Below are 23,950 nucleotides of genomic sequence, written 5' to 3'. Positions count from 1 at the left end.
GAGTCGCGTCGCTCGTTACGAGCTGGCCGAGAAAGCAACTTACTTGCGTCGACAGAAGGTTTCGAACGGCAAGGGCTTCCGCGTTTATCCGGAAACCGAATAAAAATCGTTGAAAAAAGGGAAATATGCTGACGAGTTCTCTCCTCTTCCGTCGACCGAGTCTTCTCCGCTCGAACTCGCGATCGAGTCGTGTGCTCGAAAGGACCGAGACGTTTCCGGACGAAAAACGGAACTCAATGATGCTCACCCTCCCTCCCCCATCCGCGACGCTCCTCGTCCGCTCGTTGCCGTGTCAATTAATTTCACTTGGCCCAAATCGCGGATAAATCGGTTTTGCGAATCCGAAGCGAGGCGGAACTCAAGGATGACACGCTCGAACGGAACGCTAGAGACGGACAAAACGAATCGCGCGTAGTTATACGCGACACGAGTGTCGTTTAATTGTACGCGAGGTTCTTTTGTTCGGACGAGAAACTACCGTTCATCGTACCAGCTCATTGTCGGTTCGCGCAGCCAATGGGAAATCGCGCAGCGCCAGCTGCAAGAGCGACGCTTCGTCTCCTCGCGTCTAACTTAATTTATTTCCGTTGTTTATTAAATATATTTGCATTTGGTTTTAACGCTTTTCCAAGAATTTGGGGGAAAGGTGGAGGAAACTGAAAACGAATACAGTGAGTTTTATTTATAAGGGTGAGAGAAGTCGTATATAACTTGAGGTGTAGACAGTGATAGATTCGTTCTGTATTAAATTCTTGCTTTGCATTCGCATTATGCTTACAATACCTCTCTTCATAATCCTCTGACACCCCCTTGGGGATGTCAATAGTTTGTTTGATTCTATTACACTCCCCCCCCCCTCCCCGCCCTATAGCTCGGGTACCTCGGGATTGCCAACCCCGTACTGTAGCTAGAATCATAGCTGCAGCCCCTAAGGATATAAAATGAAGAGTTTGTAAAATTGTAGGAGCCTAAACGAAAAATAGGGCACAGAGATTCGAACCCAGGATCCTCGGATCCACGCTCGACCGCTTTATCTACGCGACCGATCCCGTACTTTAGGTTTCGTGTTGTCGTTTCACTCCTTAATCTTAGGTATGTTAGGCGCGGATATTACAAAACGAATGGTAAAGACCCCGATAGCGAAGAAAATATATTGTTTCGACTCTAGAGATGCATTTGGACGTGAAAAGGAAACCGATTAATCTGTGCGCATTTTAATTATATCGACGAACACAGTTTTGATTCGCCGCGGGGTTTGGGTGAGTCTCTTCGACGGGAAGGCACTGGTCATCAATTATATTAACGAATACAGTTTGACCGCACCTTGCCGCAATATATTCATTGGCCTCTTCGATGGATACCCACTGATCAATATTTAAATTAACATTTAATTTAACGAGGACGCGGTATGATTGGGCTCAGCCACAAATAATGCAGCAACCTTTCAAATGAATGAACGCGAACCAAGCGTTCTATATTCGCGGAACTTCTTCCGTGGGTTCTCCCCATACACAAATTAATTGCAATCGGGACGAGATTGTACAATTCGCAATTGTTCACTCGAAGTATCGAGCCCCATGAAAACCAGCCATTTTTACATTCATTTTGGATCGTATGATTTGGGAAACTAGCCCTTAGCACTCGAGAGGTGATTCTCAGTCACCACTAGGTTTTCTTTAGGTTTAATTTCATTGGAACTCAAAGTGACAATAAAATGATTGTCGTCGAGGCAAAGGTGACCTGATTCTCAAATCTCAAATTACAGATCTCATTTTCGAAGTCAATATAATCTTAGCACTCGTGGCAATAAGAATGCTAAAAAAGCATCTCGAGTTGCTGGTAGATACCAGAAAAAAAGGCCTCGAGTACAAAAGGCTAGAACTGGTTATTAGCGTTTCGAACCCTAAAAAATAATGACATGTAAGTATTTCGTGATGATTTATTGATTAGGTAACAATATACAGGGTGTCTACGTATAAGTTCGGACATATGCAGGGTGTCAATTCTACAACAAATTTCCAACAAAAAAATACTCGTAGACATTTTCTTCGTGTCACCTTATTCTCGAGAATTTTCACTTTTAATATTTTTCCTGTGTTTTCGACTTGACATTCATTAAACAGCCATAACTCCACCACATTACAGTGCAAACTTAAAAGTAAGTATACCATTCGAAAGAGCGTTAAATATCCCATCTCTCTGATGTCAAAGCAAAATTTATTACGAAGATTTAACAAGTGAAAAATTAAGTCAAACTTTACATTGTGAAAATTTTAAACGTCATTTTTTCCCTAAAATACCACCGTCCAATTTCTTTTGACAATACCCTTCAAAAGCTAAGACTTCGAGGAAGTTTTTCCCGAAGAGTGCCCGCCAAACAACTATGTATTTGAAACCGGAAAACGGATAGGGAAAAAGTCAAATTTTTAAAACTTTTCACAATGTAAAGTTTGACTTAATTTTTCACTTGTTAAATTTTCGTTATAAATTTTGCTTTGACATCAGAGAGATGGGATATTTAACGCTCTTTCGAATGGTATACTTACTTTTAAGTTTGCACTGTAATGTGGTGGAGTTATGGCTGTTTAATGAATGTCAAGTCGAAAACACAGGAAAAATATTAAAAGTGAAAATTCTCAAGAATAAGGCGACACGACGAAAATGTCTACGAGTATTTTTTTGTTGGAAATTTGTTGTAGAATTGACACCCTGCATATGTCCAAACTTATACGTAGACACCCTGTATATTGTTACCTAATCAATAAATCATCACGAAATACTTACATGTCATTATTTTATATTTTTTGGGTTGCGAAAAAAATCACAATCATAAATGGGGTCGTGATTGAAAACAGTTTAAGAAGCCCTGGCCCAGGTAACGAGGCGCGATGGTAGAACTTGCACTTCCTAGTACTTAGCTAGCTAGCTAACAGTCATAAAAAGGCCAACGAATAAAACGGTTATCCTAAATATATATCGGGTGTACAGTTTTCAGAAACATATGAAATTGTTAGCTTACTTCAACAATTTTGGTAGCTACTGGTGTACCTGTTCACTCAAAATAGATACGTTCTATGTTACTTATGAAAAGCTATAGTTTTAGAATTTGTTTAAAAACATACAAAAATATGAAATTCAAAATTGGACAAAAAGTTGTAAAATTGTATTTAATATAGTTACAAAAATTATATACCTTATTTTTCATCAATACTGCATTTCTTGCAATAACACAAATAAATGAGTATATTAAATATTTTACATTAAAATCTCGCGACCCCATGTGAGTTCGCGAACCAAAGTTTAAGAAGCCCTGACCTAGAATATCTTTTATACTTTCTTCCACCGTTTGCTTTTTTAAATATATACAATTATTTACGCTATATACGGGTCCGTCATTTTTATCATAATTCCCTCAGCAAAAATGAGAGTAGTACTCCGTTTTTGGACCACTCCCTTTATATTCAAATGTCGACTTTTTACGTGACATAGCACTCGTATAAGAAATTCCCGAATATTTACGTCTGCCAACTGGTCAGAATTACAGTGGCCTCAAGCGTATTCGACGTATCAAGCGTATCGGCGTCGTAGCCGTGAATTAACGTTGCCTTTGAATACGTTCGAATTAAGAGAGATCCGTGTGGTGGTACACTCGTGCGGCGGACGTTTTCGCCGAGGGGTGAAATCGAGCGTTCCGTGGACGTTAATTCGGTCGGTCCCGACGTCGAAGGATGATTTACCGCGCGGTGGTAGACAGCGTCGCCCGCGACGAAAGGCATGGTCAAGAGAAAAGGGAAGAGGACTCGCGGAACCCGCGTTCGCATAGAAGGCACCGAGTTCGCTAGAGAACCGACTACGAGTGGCTATTCAAAGTCGAACCGGCGTGCAATTAATTCCTGAGCGAGGGGAAACCGAGTCATGGCGGACCGATAGGGCGCACTCGTGACCCGCGTCACGATCGTTCGGCCAAAAGCTGAGTAGTCGGGACTCGAACTCGCTTATCTCGAATAACGACGCCGCGGGCGCTCTAATTCAATGGACGATTCCGCTACGTACACCGGAAGTGACGGTATTGTCGTAGTTCCAGACCGTTTCCAACTGCTCGCGACCGAGCCAGAACGAGACGTCGATTCTCGGCGCGCAGTTATCGATTCGTCGCGAATCGCGATTCATTCGTGAACCGAGTTATCGTCGGTTAACGCGCCAGGCCATCGAGTTCTCTCGATTCTCGAAAACGTCGTCTTCGTCGTGGATCGAGATACGGAATTGTCGAAACAGAGAAACGTAGCGCAGCATCAGGCGCTATGAATGTAAAATCTGTCATGGATAAAGCTGCACTCTGGCTTTGATATATGTAGTTGAAACTGTAGCCCAAATAGCAATCTATTTTTTCAACGAAAGATCTATGGGAATATCGAAGATAATGCAGGTGACGCAAATAAGTACTGGTTTCGGTGCTCGTCAATGGACGGCAAAAAACACGAGCCGCCTGAGCCTCGTCGAAGGAGAAGCGGACGAGAGGTAAAATGAAAAGAAAAAAGAGAAAACGATGGGGATTATACATCAAAGGGAGGAGCGTTATGCAGAGCACGCATTGATGACGCTGTGTAGGCCAAAAGAAAAAATTGTTCTCAGCAATTTATTTCACGGTATGCACATTGCACTTGCACGTGAAATTTGAAAGGTATTTTTAAAGAAGCATCGTTTCAAAGATTTACTGTATGATATTCTTCAGCTTTCCTGGGAATAACATTGATTTAGCTACACTTGAATCTCTATTATTGCATAACATACTTGAGCTATCAGAGAAATAATATCACAATAATTACACATGATCCTCGATTAATGCAGAAAATTGGGATGAACATTCCTGCGATAATCGAGATACCTGTAATAATCGAGTTAACCAATTCGATGAGTAGCAGTGTTACACGGCATGTCCCTCATTTGTTGCATAGCGATTGTATCATTATCAATTAATTGAATTTGACTTATTTAACCCGGACGATATCTTGTATGAAAAAAGTGTTATACACGAGCGCGAGAGGAGGAACAGGGAGAAGGTAGAATACGCTGCGAAAATTCAAGGAAAAAGAGCCATCATTTTTAATTATTTTATGCCAATCAACCGCTGAGTGTACCGTATTCATTTCTATTAAAAAAAAGGATTAGCGCAAAAACCAAGTTTTAGCGAAACATTGTAGAAGCGTAACGTGAAACGTTGTTTCAACCGACCGTTATAATTACAGAAACTCATGCATACGAACACAACCAGCAAACTCCGACGTACAAAAGGATAAACTCAACTTTAGGTTCCAGGACGTTCACAAATTCTAGCTTGATCTAGACAGAAGCGAGGAAAAGAAAAATTTGCTCCAATAGATTATATCTTTAAACGTCAAAGCATGCACGATTCTATGCTTCAAACGCGCTATGCATCGTCGATGCATCATCCGAGACTTGCGCGTCTTCAAAACGAAACTCCTAGTTGTAGTCCTGACTTGCAGATAAAGTAAATACTTTTTTATTATTTTGTACGTTTAAATGCACACGATAAAGCTCGAGAAATGCACGATGATATGTTGCTTGGAACCATGTGAGCAATAACAGGTATACATTGCTGACATTATTTAACCATTGTTTGATAATGGACACTGTTGATATTAGATAAAAACATCGTTTATAAATGAAATAAAATAAACACGAATCTAAGATCAATAACAACTAAAGAAAATAGTAAACTCCCTACTACATATATATTTAAGCTTTTAACTGACTTCGAAAAGGAGGAGGTTACTCAATTCGACATATATATTTTTTTAAATCTCTCTTTGTGTGATCTCTTTATTTTCCGATGCTTTGAAATTAAACACAATTGAACAAATTAATTGGACGTTTGCTGTGGTTGTAACCATTGGATAGAAGTACAATTATCCATTATGTACTTGCGAGAGCAGTAGTAAAGAGTTACCGATGAGTTTTGCGATGAAAGTCAATGAATGAAGCTACGAATTATGAAATATTGGAGGAAATACTCTCTCGCCATTCAATAAAATTAAATTGCGGGAAGAGATAGAACATCGGATACTAAGATTCGAATAATCGATTTTCCTTATAGTAGAGTTTACGAGACCTCTGCAAGTCCCAAGAAGAAGAACCTAATTTCTCATCATTGTCTTTTTAACACACGGATAAAAGAAATAAGAAGACTATCGTTTCGAACCCATCTTCTCGTGATCCTGTGCTCAGACCAACGTGTTCGACATTCGAGAAACTTATCAATTATTTCGCTCCCCCTTCCCAATTACCATCGCAACTCCACAGACTGGCCCGTTCGTCTCGAGTGTCGCGTGGACTCGAAGTCGATCTTCATTAGGCGAATTCATGGAAACTCGTCCCACCGATACAGCAGGGGACAGAGATGCAAATCGATACGCACCTGGTCGCGTCCCAATCCGAGCACGACCGATGGCACCTTTGGAACGAGTCGCGAATCTCTCTGCAACCTCGAAACGCGCCAAACGTCACAACGTTTGCCCTGCGTATTAAAAATGCGATAACGTGCCCAACGTGGTGGCCGGAATTTTGATTAAAGAGTCCTCGCACGTTTGCGTAATTTGAGCGCCCCGACACCGACTCACCCGACATTCCCGAGTCCATTAAGATCGTAGCCGGGGTAATTAGAAGGACAATGCATCGTGGTTCGTGAGTGGCGGATTAAACGGTACAGCCCTAGGAGAGATTAACCGCGGAGAACGGTCCGTTCTTTTCTGGGAGGGTAACTTAGAAGCTGTCCACGTACGCGAAACGTCCGAGACACAGAGGACAAAAGTCACCGACGTTAAATTGCCCTCGAGGAACGCGCGATACGGTGCTTCGTGGCGCGGTATCGGCTCCCTCGGATGTCGTGAACGAAGATTTAGAACCGTATTGTGAGTATTTAGAGCCGACACAGAGACGATGGACCGCCCTTGTCACTTCCTTAAATAGTATCAACAACAGTAATTACAATAAAACACAATGTTAATCATTCAGGATTTCTGTCTTAAACAAGTAGGTAGAATATCCTAAAATCATACCATAGTCACTCACTGTACGAGTGAGATATAATCAATCTGTGCTTATTATGAACAGCACGTGAAAGATCGCAGCTAATTTGTTCAAATTGCTCGCTGCGTAATTAATGATTCCACTGCGCTGTTGCTGTTAATGTAATTAGTAATTACACGTTAAATTATATCGATCATCCGGGTCTCGCGGTGGTTACTACGTATAGAGCCAGGACCATATCCAAGCCGACCTCACTTTGTACAGAATTTTAATACCTGTTGCCCGCATTCCCTGAAAATATATCCACAAAGCGAGCACACGATTCGATCACCGTAGAATCCGAGTAACAAAAGGAATTTTAAGGGGAACCTGCATGGAAAAAGCTGCAAGTTCGTTCCGTGCCATGTGTTTCCCGCGAATCAAATGGGAACGCGCAAATCGCGAACTCTGCCTATTCGAAATTCTAGTGCATACCACAGGGTGACTTTAACCGTTTGCACTCGAGAGGTGACTCTCAGTCACCATTAGGTTTCACGCAGCAAATCTGCAATACCTAATGTTTCTTTAGATTTCATTTCTTTGGAGCTCGAAGTGTCAATAAAATGATTGTCGGCGAGGTAAAGGTGACCTTATTCTCAAATCTACAAGATAGCTTAGAATTCATGGCAATAGAATGCTAAGAAATATCTCGAGGTGCTCGCAGATATCAGAAAAAAAGGCCTAGAAAGAGTTAATATGTTTCAAAGAACCATTCTTGAGATTTTGGCAAAAGCTAGACAATCACTGAAACCTCGACTGGCTATTAAACAGAAAAAGGTAAACAATTATTGGAGATTAGCTCGTTATCGAATGTGGAAGTTCTACAGCCAACCAACGGTTGGAACGACATTCAGTGCTAGAACAAACGAGGGTATACACTTGCTAACGACTGAATGGAATCCCTGAAACCTGCACATTCGGATGCCAGGTCGAGCGAGAAACTCGCAAGAAAGCGGAGATCCAGGAATAAACGAGGGAACGTCAAATACACGGGACTTGGCGCCTTCTCGAGTAAAAAGTCCGAACGACAAGCGAGGTAGTGCCACGTGATACGGGTAGACTCGCTCCTCGTAGCCGTGCCGTCCGAGTGCGAGGCAGTCGCATCGAAATCACGCCGAGCACGTACGAAAAATTGTGTCCCTCCGAGGGAATAATTCAACCAAACTCGCCTGCCACTTTCTGCCCGGTCTGGCGTAATGGTGCATTACGGATGGTATATTTTACGATCCGGAGGAAAGCTCGACCCTCGGTGGAATATCCACGCATACCGTCGACGACGACGTCGACGACGGTGTCGTAAAATATCGCGCTGGCTTAATTAAACGCGAACCACTTTGAGCGGAGCGAATCGTAAGCTCGACCGCGCGCGCGCGCATACAGCCGACGTTTCGCGTTTCGCAAGTATCGCGATGCTCGACGGGATCGATTTGAAATCGTTTATCCTGTTTCTTTATTCCTCTCTCCGCTTCCCTTTATTTTTTTCTACGCGGAGGAATCATCGAGTTTTCGTCAGGTGAAAAAGTGGACGAGAACGGGCAGCGGTCAACTCGGATAATTGCATCACGCCGCGTTTTTCATGGTTAGCGGCGCGCGGCGTTGACCTAGAAGGGAGGAACAACCGCGGAAAGGAAAGGAGGAAGAAAAGGAGAACGGTTACAAAGGACGGCACAATGGAGTTTGCGGACCATTGTTTGAACATCTAGTACGATCCATCGACTCGCGCCCTTCGCCCTCCACTCTCGGTCGCCCGATCGAATCACAACTTTCCAAGCTTTTCTTCCCCCGTTCAGGAGGGAGAGGTTAAGGGACTTGAGTCGACTCGAAGGTCGTCGCGAGATTTTATCGTCGAAATATCCCGAGGGCCGGCGTTGTACGTTCGAAGTGCCGTTGTTTTAATGCCTCCATTGTGTCGTTCTCAGTGGGTCAAGCGTTATGAACCGTATTCTCAACGAATAGAGGCTTCCCGCGACGGAAATGCATCGGACGCTGCGGTTTTCCCAGTCGGACGTCGCAATCTTCCCTGCTACTACCCGCTTCCCATTTACGGAAAAATTGCCCGGAGCAAAGCAGCTTACGATCATCTCTGAAAATTTGTTTCTTCCTTCTGTTGCAGTTGCCGGTCTGAAGCTGATTCGCATAAACGTACCGCCGTACACCCTCAGAGGCAAGAGCGCGCTCCTCGAGTGCAGGTAAGGGTACGTTGGACGCGCTGCAACCTCGTCGACGAGCAATCGTGCCGTCGAAAGGTCCAAGGGTTCCTCCGCGGGGAGTCCGTCCGCGTCTCGCTTTATCGATCGATCGATCCGTTCCGTGGATCTATCGAGGGCACGACGAGCTCGCGTGGAACGCATCGCGTGGCCGAAATCGTCGTTGCCGTATTCCCAGCGGACCACCGAAGGGAATACGTCATCATTCGCCATTTCGGTTGGGGACATTTGTAACTCTGAATTTACTGACCCCAGTCGTGGTCAATAACACTCGTTCCGTGATAATCAGATCGATAAATTCGCTCGACAGTGGAAGGTAATCGAAGACGGTGCAAAATGGCGACGAAAAGCTCGGTGGATCGTTCTCGCTTATCTCTGAAGAACGATGTCCGTACTTATTTTAATCAAAGTATCGTCATTTATAGATATTGTTAATTAACAATACGCGATCGCGTTTATCTAACGATTCAGAGAAAACAAAATAAATCTTTTAAATTCGAATTTTGCATCACATACCGATACAAAAACAAACGGTTCGGCTCAACGTTTCTGAATGCCGCTGGCATTAGGAGTGTGCGAGATCCCGGTCGGGTCGGGAAGATCCCGAAAACGTCTATGATTCTCGACATTTTAAGTTTCTCTATTTTAAGTTTACTAAGCAATGTATACAAGGTCTGTCAACTTAGCTACATGATCATGAAGCTCGAAGAACACAAAAATATTTGGATTGCTGAGCTTTTCAAGAATAACAACACTTTCGGGAATCCCGCACACCCCTAGCTGCTACACATCGTCAAAATCGCGAAACGTCTTGATTTCGAATAAGGACCAGAATCTTTTTATACGTTTCAGAACCATTTGATCTTTTTATACGTTTACGGGGTTATACAGCGCAAACACCATCTGAAACTCGCTACTTTTGGCTGTTACACCCTTCCACGTGTCCTCCAGTCCAAGCTTTTTCATCCACTAAAGAAAAAGTCCTCCAGCATTTCTCTACAAAACCGGTTGTTGACTGTAGCAACAGCTTCTTCGACGCTAAGAAATACGGTCCAGGTAATTACATCCTTCGCGAGAATGTCGCGCAGTGACTCTTCGGGTCCGTTAAATCCTCCGCGAGTATTTTTCATTCTCTCAAAGTGGGAGTTCCACTTATCCACGATTCCCTCTAAGTGGAAATGTGCTACGTCGATCGAAGTGAGTTTTTCTAGAAAATCGTCAATCATGCTGGCGGGTAGTGCCAGGAGTTGTTGGGGGTCTCTTGCCTCTAGCTGATGCATCTTTGGGATCGTGTGTAGAAAAGCATGCAAAAAACCAGCAAGTGCAAACGGTCCCAGTGGTTCCAAGCGGAAGCCAAGCGGAGCCATGTCGATAGTGGAGCACCGCAACGAAAGAGACGCGATATTTCTCTTTTATTTACAGTTGAGAAGGAAGCCAGGCGAGAAGAACTCGTAAAGACATCGATAAGACGCTAGCCAATAACGTATCGAGTTTACGCTGAGCGTCCAAGCAGTACGGTAAATAAAATTAAAAATAAGACGAGGAAGAGGATGGATCGTCAATCCCCTCCAAGCAAGGAATCTCAATATCCTCTCCTCGCGCTTTATTTATTTATCACTCGCAATATCGTGGTCCGCGACTCGAGCAGAAGAGCTTCTTCTTATTCCTCTATACTCCCTGGTTAAGAGAGCTGCTTTTCGGGACTTCTCTCCTTTGAGCTCGACAGTGTTCTTTCGTTCGAAGGGAGCTCAGGAGGATTTTCGTTATCAATTTGTTTGATACCCCGACGTTGCGGCGTTAATTATCCATGAACGTGTTGCTTCTTTTGGATGCTGTAGAACATTTGTACCCTGTGTGTTGACCAAAGGAAAGTCTCTCTTCAAAGGACCCATCCGCTTCGGAAAAACTTATTTACACGAGACTTCCTACTAACAGAACGGCCGACTAATCAATCCAAATTGTTCCCAGTCCCGATACGCCCCAATTACCCAGAATCACCTGCGCCCCCAGTTGTCGTTTCGTTGGAACATCGCTTCCCCCGCAACCTAACCAGGTATAGAGAGGCCTAAACACGCCGCGGATTACAGATTTTGCTGCGCGCTTCTCAGGGATACGGAGCACCCTCTAGAACCCCAACGGTCGACCTTATTTTCTTCGTGAAAACTCGTTCAACCCGTGCGCCACTAATTAGAATGCATATTCCGGCTAGCCGTAATTGTAGGACGCGCGACGGTATGCCATAATTTCATTACGTTTTAATTAACATGGTCGTGCGCAACTTAAGGATCCGCGAAATTCCCTCGAGGGATGGGTAGCGTCGTTCTCTGACCGTGGACGTCGGCGGGACGCTCTGGATTTCTCGCTTTCCACGGCTGGATGGTCGATTCGAGGCTTCGATCGAGGTCCGTCGATACAGATTCCGTGACACCCGTCGTTTCCGACCGGAAGAAACTTCGATTCGACGCTAACTGGGCTTGTAATTACCGGCCAGACGACGAAGACCCGCACGGGGGTGGAACAGGGTCAGGAACGAGGTCCGACTAGGGATTTCGTTTCGAGACGCGCGCGCCAAGGGGAAGGACGATTCCAGCGAGTTAATTTGGACGATCGTCGACAACCTTCGCGAGCAGAGTCTTCGGGGCTCGAGGCGATGATAAAGGTCGAGGAGGTGGGGCGGGAGGGATCGTGGGAACGGCGGCTTATCCATCTAAGAACTTCCTCTCGAATTTGCACCGCTTTGTCGTGCGAACAGACTGTCGCAAGGAGTGGACAGCGATCGAAAATTGGAAACGTTGGTTATCGATATGCGAAGTACAGGTAGAGGATTTTCTATTGGAAGACGGGTCATATTTAATGGTACCGAATTAACAGTCGTGAGAACGAACCTTTAGGGGAAATGCCGTGACTCGAATCGGGCACGGTGTTCGATCGTTCGACCCGTTCTAACCTAGACGACGAGTTATTGGATTACAAAGTTGGCAAGTAAAATTCAACAGCCATGTCAGCTCGGGTCGGGTTGGGTCGATGCATCTTCGACACAGTGTGCTCGCGAATCAACTGCACGATGCTTTGACACTCGATAGTTCAGGTACGAACGACAACGAGGTGTACAGGGTTTCATTTCAAGTTTGATTTACTTCTTTATTTAATTTTATTGAGAAGTAAGCCACTTATATACGGTGAATATTATGAGTGGGACCGCGGATTATATTTATATGCAAATTTGTATTTATACGCAGAGCGCATGCAAATACGCAAGATATATGCAAACTGTACAGACGTCATCATCATTGTTATTATCACGTCTGAATATTACATCTATTCTGTACGCATATTACATGATACGAAATGAATGAATACAAGCCGAAGAACGAGGAATAATCAATAGTAGGAAAATCAATAGTAACTCGCGGCGGCTAAGAAAATATGTCGTTCATTTTTCATTGTCTCGAAGCAGTAATTGAATGTACAAATAGCAAACAGATGTGAATTATTAAATGTCTCGATTAAATTAAATGTCTCGCTTTGAATTGAGATTAATCAAATATATCCGTTATCGAGTAAGAAAACTGTCGATATTATTGTCATTCGCAGTTATTTACTCATAAGAATTAAGCAAACGAAGCGAACAGCAGAGACTGTCCGAATAAAATTGTACCTATTTCGAGTCGAGACATCGGAGGTTTCATTCGGTGCAAGATTAATCATAAATATTCACGTTGGATACTTTCAATAAAGTTCAGTTATTTTTATTATTCGAGAATCAAATGGTTGATGCATATTCCTGGTACGGCGGGATAAGACCATTATATACAGTGGCTTCAGTGTTACCGGATGAGTATAATCCCTAGATGCGCGTGACAAGAATCCGAGTGATTGGACGGCAGAATTAGATGCGTGAGAAATGTGTTCGACAAAAGTTAAATTCCAATAGAAAATAAACCTCGAGTCGCGGATCCAATATACGACTACCGTTGTTGAAGTATCGACTTTATGCGAAAAAAAAAACTAGACGACCCGTTCCGCGACATTGACACGTTTCAGGAATAATAAAATAATTTGTATAAACTACTGATTCTCCCTCGATCTATTTTGCCCCACGAGTCCAAGAACATTTTCTCTTTCTCCTTTCCAGGGACCACATTCTCGCCTGCTCTCGAGCGATTCGTTGACCCAGCTATAGTCATGGAAACGATGGGAACGCGATCGCGTATCCTCGATCCATCGACGCAACGAGCAAAGTAACTCGAAACCGTTCTTTCGATTTTCACGTATCGTTCGCTCAAAGCGGCTGTATGCTTTCCACGTAACGTCGTAAACGAGATACTGAAGAGTGCGCGAAGCTTCGGCAAATTGGAGTGTGCGCATTTTCGCGATATCTCGAGAAATCGCATGGAAAGGAGAGCAACTCGCCTTTTCTGCCAACATTCGATCAGGAACACAGTTGCTACCACGTTTCCTTTCGTCGATCGTAGGTGTACATTTTCTATCGGTTCAACGATGACGAGCAGAAATTTTAACCTCAGTTTTGAGCCAGTTAAAAAGCTCTACAATACGCTTGTATTGGGAGCCGATGTATCCTGAGCGGTGTCGCACAGGCAGCCAGTGGATTGGGCCACCGCGATCACCGAATACCTAATGCAGAAGCCGCAAGTTCTCGTCACGTTTGTGATTATCGACTTACTGTTCCCAAAAAATGTCTATAATCCACCTGTTCGTTCCGTTTTCTTTCGCCTAATCTGTACCTCTTTCCAGAGCAAAGGGAAAGAGTTCGACGACGAGGGGTGGCACGCGTCAAGGGTTCTTTGATATTAGGCGACAGTCGAACGTCGGTTCGCAGCCAAGTGACAGGATCGTTCCCCGACGTAGGTATAAATTGCAAATTAGTTTACCGTTCTCGGCGAACTCCAGCTCGTTAGTTTATCCGTCGCGTCGGGCTGCCTTGCGTCTATCCTCCTCTGCGACCCGTTTCGTCGTGCGCTCGTCGACGCGTACGCCCCACTCTCCCTTCGTCGCTCTAATTTCACCATGGAAATTCCAGCAAATTTTACGACGACAGAAATCGACCGGATTCGTTCGAGCGCGAGTAACGCGTCGTCCTCGTTCAACGGGATCTTCGACTCGGGAGCAAAGTCCGACCGGGAACAGCTTCTCAAAGCGACGTACTTCGTTTTCTATAGTACAGCAATGTTCAGACGTACTCCTTCCGTCTCGTAACTTTTCCCGTCAACAGTCGCACACTCGGTTGCAAATTCTCGGGATATCCATTCTTGTCGTCCCTCGCGAAACTCGCGCCACGAGGACTCGCTTTCTTGGATCTTCGACAAGGCCTTCGATGAAGAAGACGAAATTGCGCCCCGTCGAATTCTCTCGTCACAGAAGGATGGCCGTCTCTCGCGCTATTCGACCAAACCTATCGTTGCGTCGAACAATGCAACGCGAGCTGATAAAGCGTTGTTCCCTTTTCGTTGCGACTGCGACCGCCATATACGACAGAGGATAACTAGTCCAACTAAAGGAGGCAACCCTGGTATCTAAATTAAAAGGTTAGTTACTAACTTATATTCTTGGATCTGAAGATATTCAAGGCTTAAACCACCATCTTAGAATTTGTGGAAAGCGTGATGTTGTCGAATGCCAGTGACTGTCTCTTGAAGGCGGAAACGAATTAATGTGGCCGACCGTGCAAGTCCACGTGACGTTGCAGGCGTACTCGACGAATCGAAGCGAAACGTTTTCGCTGTGGCGTTTACGACGGGGAACGTCGAGAAAGGGAAGCGAACGTGGGACACCTAGCGAGAATATAGAACGCGGGGCGCAACGGATGAGAGAAAATTGCGAGGATCTACCGGAAGGAAAAGCTGGAAAATCCGCCGCAAAGGGGAAAGAAAATGGGAAGGCGGTGCAGCGTGAGGGGTAGAGAGGGGGGTCTGGAGGGAAGTCGAGTGGGGAGTTCCCGCAGGACACGACCCAGCAAATGAGCCGGAGGATGCAAATCAATCCCACGACGCAGCCCTCCAAATTGTGTACCTACGCTCGAATGCGGCAATCCCTTTTCCAGTAGCTGCAGCTGGGAACTAGGGAGCTACGGTGACGGCAGCGGTGGCGGTGCCAGTACCCTCGCCATCGAGCCAACCCCCACTGATGCAACCTCCCCAGCCTGGCTACGTCGATGCAACGAGGCGACGATGCGACTGTATCGCTTCGCAATGCTGCCGCGATCATGCGATACCGTGAAGCAACATCTCACGATAAACGTGCCACGAACGCCCTCGATCTATGCTACACTCGTGCGCCTACACTACTAGAAAGGCGCTAGGAAACCTCGAATCTTCTCAGCTTTTCGCTACAGGTGTACCGCGTCGTTCGCTATAAATACACGCGGTTGAAACCGAGACCCGTGAATTTAGGTGATGAAACGGAGGATCGAGGGGATCCTTGGTTACGACGCGACGAGCGTTTAATTGAATCGTTACCACGCCTGCGAGACGAGTAATCTAGGCCATTCGTTTGCTTACCTCTCAGGGTGATGATACACCTGAGGTGGATTTCGGCTGGTTTGATCGTAGCAATTAAAATTGACGGCACGTGTTAACACTGGCTGACGTCGCCACTTTTATGCGTGAGATCGTAAGGAATGCTTACAGTTATACAGTGATGTATAACAGCAGTGTGTTTTATGTGTTCCATGGGCCAATACCTAGACTAGATCCTGAATCCTCGATACCTGACCCCACTCGAAGGTGATGGGTTTGTAAAAGGACAAACGGGCGCCTAATAACTGATTGTTAGTACCAGTGACCACTGGCGGGGGTTCTTTCTTCAAAGAACCCTCTATTGGCCGACCAAGAAAGAATATGGAAAAACCAGACCTCGCCAATTTTACATTTCCCCGAGGCAAGTACTTGGAGTCCGCGTTTAAACTCTGGTCTTAAGCAATTGTAAAGACTCTTTCTCTTGGGTCCAGTTGGTGCTGGATTTGTTTTATTTCTGCTAAAGTCTATTCCCATCGACGACACCTTTTTATGGATCCTTGCCTGTTCGGTTTAATCTGAGAAAGGAGCAATGATCCAGTCTCGCTTGATTTTTGCCTTTCGCTTCTGTGCGTAATCTAGCGGGCCGGTAGGACGTAAACACCGATCGAAACCATAGACGTATGAAAATATAGACGGAGCCTTTGTACGAGGGACAACTGAAAATCGCGGCAAGGGGGAACGTATCCGACTTCGACTATTTTCGTAATCGCTCGGGTATGTACGGCTTTTCATAGTCGCATATTACAATCAGTAATCCTCAATCTGTTTTTTCTAAAAATTAAAACTAATATTAACTATTCCCTAACACTATTTTGGTAAAAGATGATAAAAAATACTGTAGTATTTTTATTATTATACACATACAAAAATAGTGTTACAGAATGGTTAATATTAGTTTCAATTTGTAGAAAAAACAGATTGAGGATAACTGATTATCAGTTACCCCTCGTATAAAGGCTCGGTCTATACTTTCATATGTCTATAATCGAAACCGATGGGAGTACAACAGCAGAGTCATAGTTACTCCCGTCGTTTACCCGCGCAGTCAAAGTTATACAGTCGGATGTCTACCTGTACGTGATCTCAGGCTGCAGATCAGAAAAAGGAATGCTAATGCCCGAGGCTGTTTAATGCCGCGGAGTGGACGGAGCGGTTGACCGGCAGCCAGGACTACCCAAGATCGTCAAGAGTTCGAATCCCACCGCTCGTGCACCTAGTACTCTGTTTGCCAAGTTCGTTATCGGCGCCAGTCACCGCGAACAAGGACGCGCATTTCGTGACGGCTCGGCGATACCTGGAAAGCTTCGCGCAGCACGATCGAGGAAGTCTACTCAAACGTAATTTAACGAGTTGAAACGGGAAGCGCAAGGACCCAAGCGGAAGATCCAGAAAGACGATTACACCGGGGACACGGAGTTTGCACGACTACAGAGGAGCGTACCATCGAAGAGGATCGATCGTGCCATCTACGTCGCGGATGAAACTTAATTGCAGGCAAATGGGATCTCAGCTCGACTCGCGACTTGCCAGAAATAGAGGTGAAAATTGGTCTTATGAAAAATCCTTGTTTTGAAAATCGTTCTCGTTTTTCGGAAAACTTTTGGACTATTTTCAAACTTAACTGGCGATACAAGCGAGTAGAGGGTGATTCTAAATTTCATCGAAAATGTAGAATAAAATTTTTTTCATACGACGCTCTATTTTCGAAAAGAATAAGTTTGAAAACTTGTCGAGTACACTTGATTATTGTACTTAATTATTGGAAAATGTTCCTCTTATAATTTGAAATAGTTTAATTTTTCAACAAGATGGAACACCATCACACTATAGTAGAGAAGTAAGATGCCATTTAAATGAATTATCACGATCTCGGAACCTTCCACCTTTAGATTTTTATTTGTGGCGTTTGTTAGGTCTATCGTGTAACAAATTGTTACAGCGTTTGAACAATTAAAATTGCACAACGACAAATTAGATAACGATCGATGCAATTTAACAAGGAGAGCACAGTTACTTCGACGAATTTTCAAACTTATTTTTCTCGAAAATAAAGCCTCGTATGAAAGCACTTTATCCCAAATTTTCAATTCAATTTTTTTACCAAGAATCACCCCTTACTCGCTTGTACTACCAGTTACGCGACATCCTGTAGAAGTACTCCGAATAGATAATTACCGATTTTTTTAACTGAATTTTCAAGCTCCAAACTGACAAACATCCTGACCCATTTCTTTACATTTTTTTCCCATTCCGGAAACATTTGCTTACAAGCTCCCTCGAGAATTTCTCGATTGCCTCTTTTCCATCGAAAGTTTCGCGAGTTTTACACGAAAAATCCCACTTTTGTCCTCGAGCACCATTGAAGGGACGCACGTGTATGCAAGCATGGCGTTCGACGCCCCTCACGAAGGAATCGTCTGGCCTCGTTCGCGTGACAGTCCTCCAATGAAGGAAACTACGTACAATTACGGTAATTGATCAACATCCGCGATCGAAGTGTACCGACGCGGCTCTGAGTTTCATCAATTTGCTAATCGAGTCCTCTCTTCGTTTATCGGTCTTGCGAGAGGAAACGAAAGAGCCCCCCGGAGGATTCTCGTTTGCGTTCGTTCGCCAAAAGCCGGAAAGGAAATCTTTCGTCCCGATAATCCTGACTCCAAGAGAGCCCAACGAACGTCGCCTCGATTCCCTCGATGGACCGAACACGACCGAACCATCGATCGAACACTGTCACTTCACCTGCTGAGAATCTTAGGTATGAGGGACGTTCGTGGATTCCGAGTCGGATGTTTGACATTCTGGATTTCACAAATTTTGGTACAGACGTTCGATTCTTCTATCTAACACAGGCATGCCCACCATACGGCCTGCGTAATGAATTTATGTGAACCCTCGAACAATTTCTCAATATTACCATTTAACTTCCAGTAGTTAATCGAATGAATTCTCGATACTTTTATATTTTTTAAAAAAGATTCCATTGTGAAGAATGAAAACTTTTATGCTCATCTGTACTCGGTATGATCAGTAAAATATTCTTTTTTTCCCGGTCGGAGGGAAAACCAGTTGGCCATGACTGATCTAACATCTGCCTACACTCCTTACTTCTCTTCCAAGTGGAAGAAGCCAGCAATGGTCAGACATGTCGGTCAAGTTTCAAGCGTACCCTAAATGTCTATTTACACATATCCGTAACGTGTCAGTTCCGTATCCGTTCAGTTCCGTAATGTTCCATCAATGTCAGTGATTTTAAATATTCTTCTGTTGTTTTTGAATGGGCATGTTCACACACGTCCGACACCGCTCCGTGACGTTATTGATACGATACGGATACGGACCTGACACGTTACGGATATGTGTAAATAGACCTTAAGGTCGAACGCACACGGGCGCAACCGATTTGAAATTAGTGTTGCAAACCGTTTGCGCTCTTTGTTTTACCTACTCCACTATCTTTGTTTTACCTAGCTCCACAGTCGCATGCAACTAGTTTCAGAGCGGTTTGAAACTGATCAGTTGCGCCCGTGTGCGATCGGCCTAATCGTCCATTATACAGATACTAACACAATTGGTGCCTCGATCGAATCGTCGATAAAATCGCTGAGCGCAACAGGCTACTCCACATTGCGAGGGACAATTAATATTCACGACATTTAGTGGAGCAGAGTTGCTATTCGTATCTTCTTGGAACGCTAGAAATTGTGACATCGCGACACGTGGAAGAATCGGCTTGGGAGACCTCTCGTCGGTCGAAGACTTTCGCCAATACAGGGTGCGGTAGAAAATTTTACTTCTAAGTTGTATTCCTTTTAGCACGATAGCACTTCAAGTTTGGCACTTTTTGTTGTTGAAGCTTGTGCCACGAATTTCGCGATAGGATTAAACAGGAAGAAATTCCTGTCATTACTAATGGGTAGAACGACCGTTGACATAAGGCCAACAGCGCTAGAATATCCACATCTTCAAGTATTTTAGCCTTCTTCATATTTACTCTCCGATAACCAGTTTTTACCACACCAGAAATGCATCTCTATAGAAAGAAATGCAAGGAAAAAATCGTCCGCTCTGTTAGTCGCAATAAAGAACAAAAACACTCTGTATCATATTTTATACAAATAAACAATATTGATAGCCCATTTTTTGCACGTACTTAAAAAAACTCAAAGCTGGATGAGTTTGTTCTGTTGGCGAAATTGCTTTTATAATCGTATTCTTCTCACTCGTTATAAACTTTACGTATATTCAGTAGGTGTACCAAAATTCACGAAAAAAATGTGTTTGGTATTACTTTGGAAAGTGCCCTACTTTTTACCAATTTCCCAGAACGGAAAATTCCTCGACATTTTTCTCTTATTCTAGAAATGTGCGGCTGCAAGCTCCCGTGAAAATGTTTAGATTATCTCATTTCGATCAACCGTTTCACGATCTTTCTAAGAAAGCTACCATTTGTGCCCACTGTGCACCGCCAATTGTCTCGATTATCCAACGAAGCGAGGCTTCGATCATTTTGATCTCTATTCTTAACCCGTCCGACTCCGCAGACAACCCAATCAGCATCAAATTACCCGAATTTAACCCGATACAAAACTTTAACCACCGCCGAGAGATTTCGCGGAATATCGGGAAAACATACGAAATTCCTGACGCGTGTGGAATAGAACGAATTAGACTTAGTTAAGAGAATTGCTTAATGGGATAAAAACAACAATCTCGTAAAAATGGGATAACAGAGAATGAATAACGAAGAAACGAAAATTCATCTTGATAAAATTGCCTGAATCGTGACTCTGCGCCGACTTCGAGTTCCATAGAAAACATCTAGATGCAGAAACTTTGGCGTTCGCAAGAATCGTATTTCGTAGCTGGATAATTCGACGTGGAAGAGGAGGAAAGCGTTCAAAGTCGACATAGAAACCATCAAATTTGAATGTTAACAGTAGTACGATCGTACCTGTGAACATCTGACCTCGATTGCGCAATCTCTTAAAGACCACCCATTGCAAGAGGATTTCATGCCTGAGCTTGTGGAAAGGGAGCGTCGATCCTGTAATCTTATCTAATACGACTTGAAAGAATCGGATACTTCCTCTGTCTTGTCCGATAATTCTCTGTCGGACAGTGAATCGTTGAAGGATATTTCCTTTCTTAACCTCTCCAATTGGTAACAGAAAATCAGTATTTCTACGATAAAGCGAAAAATTTCTTTCAGAAGTGGAAAGATGAGCGAATAAGATAAGTGAATTGTCGGTTGAATTTTTGCACCACATAAAAACTGCATTAAATTATTAGAAATGTTAGATTATAGTTGAAAACAAATAACACGTGTACATTCCTTAAAAAGTGGAAAGGTTATGGAATAAAATGTGTATTTATATAATTCAATAAATATACAGTCAATCCCATAAATATTCGTACTCACTGTCTCTATTGAAGAAGTTTGACTAAATTAAATAATAGTTTTGATGTTACCAAATGAATTTTTCATTATAAATATGTGTATGAATAAGCTTATACATGTGTATATTTATACAAACATAGATTTGGAACAATCAAACCTACCATTTAATTTAAACAAATTTATAAAATAGACACAGAGGGTACGAATATTTATGGGACTGACTGTGCATCAACATTCAAATGTGCCTTTAAATTTTTTTAAAAAATTGACACGAACGTTCTAGACATCCCAATGTTTTCTGTCCTTTTCAATTGTCTCGAAGCAAACTTTAATACTCGTAAAAATATTCACGAGTATTACTGTAGCAATGAACGCGTTAACTAGAGAAACTATCCTAATATAAATTCCAGGACGAATTTTCGCTCCTGAAACGCGTCGTCATCGCGTAAACGGAGGCGTGTATCGCAGATGTAATAAGCTGCGCACCGTTTGTTCTCTTGTTTCAGATACGACCTAGAAACGGACAAGCTTTACACCATCACGTGGTACAAGGATGACGAGGAATTCTACAGATACGTGCCTAGAGGGGAACCTACCAAGCACAGCTATCCCGTCGAGGGCGTTAAAGTTGACGTGAGTCGAAAGCTCTCTTGTCCCCTGCAACGTCTCCTAGCCTTGTTCCGACTTCGGTATATCTGATCTCTGCAATGCCGAGTACCGCGCCAACATCGGCTCTCTCCTAGTCTCCCTTTCAGCTTTATGTACCGTCTTTGCCATTACACGGAGATCTCGATCATCAAAGCTTAGGTTTTCCGATTTCGGTACGTTTCGTTAAGCCTTTCGATGTCAACGATAACTACGGCTAATAATTTCTTCTGTCGAAGAAGACCCTAATATCTTCGTTCTCGCGTAACTCTTCGAGTTCGATAGCAACATTTGGTGAATGAACGTCTATATTCGCGCGAGGCAATTCCGCGCGTTTTGAAATCCGACCAAGCCCCGCGAAAACCAAGGGAAATTCCATTTGCGGGCGGCGGGTAAAAGTAAAGAGAAAGAGTGTGGTTACCGGGCTCCTTTCCCTCGCATCCAACTTTAATATCCAGCGCATGTAGACTTCTTTGTGCATTACTGGATGCGCTGAAACGCGCGCAATTACCTTTGCTTGGCGAACGCATACGTTGGATCGACGCGACGTAGCGGAACGTACCGTAAACGAGATTTTCGCCGTTCCGAGGGGCATCGAGCGATCGTAAGATTGTAAACGGGAGAAATTTGATATCGTGAAATTCCCGAGGTACAACAGTGAAATTACCTCATCACGAATATGTTTTGCGAATAGGCAAAGCTGAGTTAGGGTATGGAGTTTGGGGTTTGCCGCGCAGGGGCCTACGCCAGCTGGATGGCCTCCAGAAATTAATTTGGGGAAATTTGATGAGTTCGGGTAGGGGCATGAAACACTGCAAGCTTGCGATATCTAAACCCTAGTAATAAACAATGAATTAGCTTCTTCTCTAATGTTCAAGTAGCATTAATGAGTTACTTGTGTTTATGATGATCGAACGTCTTCGTATTTCCAATATTAACCCTTTGACTGGGGGACGATTTTTGCCAGAAATTCTAAGAGGCGTAGACGTGCGAATTTTAAAATAATATCATCTTACAGAGAATGACAAAACGAAACCTTTTTTATATTTACAGTTTATTCATACGACGTTTAATTTCAGAGATAAAAATTACGAACTTGGAAGACCTTTTTCCCAAAACTCAATTTTTACAACGAACTTCTAACTTTTCAATGTTTATTTTCGAAACTAAGTATTCTATGAATAAAATGTAAATATGAACAAGTTTGGACTCGTCCTCTCCTATAAGCTAATATTTTTTAAAAATTGATTTAACGAATACAATCATTTCTCTGAACCCATTTCCAAAGAAACAATTTTCTTTCGCAAGATTCTTCTCTTCAAGCATAGTATAAGGGTAAAAATTGACGAGAAAGCAAATCTTTTCGTCGTTTCAACGCCCTTAATCCAGTACCGTGGATAGAACACACCGATGCTGTGACGCACAGCGTCGTAACGACGCGTCGTAGTGGTCAGGCAACGAGAGAAACCGAGTTCGCGAGAAATTGGCTTCGCGATCGTAAAGGCGTCTACCTGGAAGCGAAACGACTGGACGACTGCTGTTACCGTGGACGTTGAATTCGCTTTCTGGCGTGCGTCGCGACGATCTCGTGGGCGTCGAATTTGCGAGCGTCGAAATTGTGGACGAGCACGATCGAACACAGTACGGCGGAACTCGAAAGGCGCGCGAGCGTGAAACGCGAGGCGTAAGCGAACACGCTCACGGCAACGCGGCGATAAACCACAAACTATTCGAATATTGCAGCATTCCGAATCGCGATAAACATAAAGTCCAACTACCGCCCGCTCGTTCCGACCGTATTTGCGCGTCACGGGAAATGAAAACGAAGAAACGGGTAGAAGAGACTCGCCTAATGCCGGTCACCTGGCTGTTTCATTTCTTTGCTATTGCCAAAGTCGCTGGATAGACGTATGAAATACCGCTTTTGATTGAAAATGTTTGCTATACTATGGTAACGCTACCAAGAAGATATAATAAAATTCGTGTGGTTAACACTAAACGTACCAACGTTCGTTCCTAACTATTTCTACCGTGATGGGACAAATGACATAAAGTCGCTTTTTTTAATTAAATGCAAA

General features: G+C 43.7%; 1 protein-coding gene across 4 annotated transcripts in view; it reads left to right on the top strand.

The window, feature by feature from the left end:
* The window catches only part of LOC128880648 (basal cell adhesion molecule-like), a 98,942-nt gene that overhangs the window by 37,269 nt on the left and 37,723 nt on the right, over nucleotides 1–23,950 (top strand). For all 4 annotated transcript variants that reach the window (XM_054130941.1, XM_054130942.1, XM_054130943.1 and 1 more), the window contains exons 3-4: nucleotides 9,200–9,275; nucleotides 21,734–21,860. In XM_054130941.1, the coding sequence (XP_053986916.1) occupies nucleotides 9,200–9,275; nucleotides 21,734–21,860 (203 nt within the window). The remainder of the gene's footprint in view (nucleotides 1–9,199; nucleotides 9,276–21,733; nucleotides 21,861–23,950) is intronic.

Source organism: Hylaeus volcanicus, chromosome 8, assembly GCF_026283585.1.
Source record: "Hylaeus volcanicus isolate JK05 chromosome 8, UHH_iyHylVolc1.0_haploid, whole genome shotgun sequence".
Lineage (NCBI taxonomy): Eukaryota > Metazoa > Arthropoda > Insecta > Hymenoptera > Colletidae > Hylaeus > Hylaeus volcanicus.
Note: the sequence above shows the minus strand (reverse complement) of the source record. Positions and strands in the feature narration are given on the sequence as shown.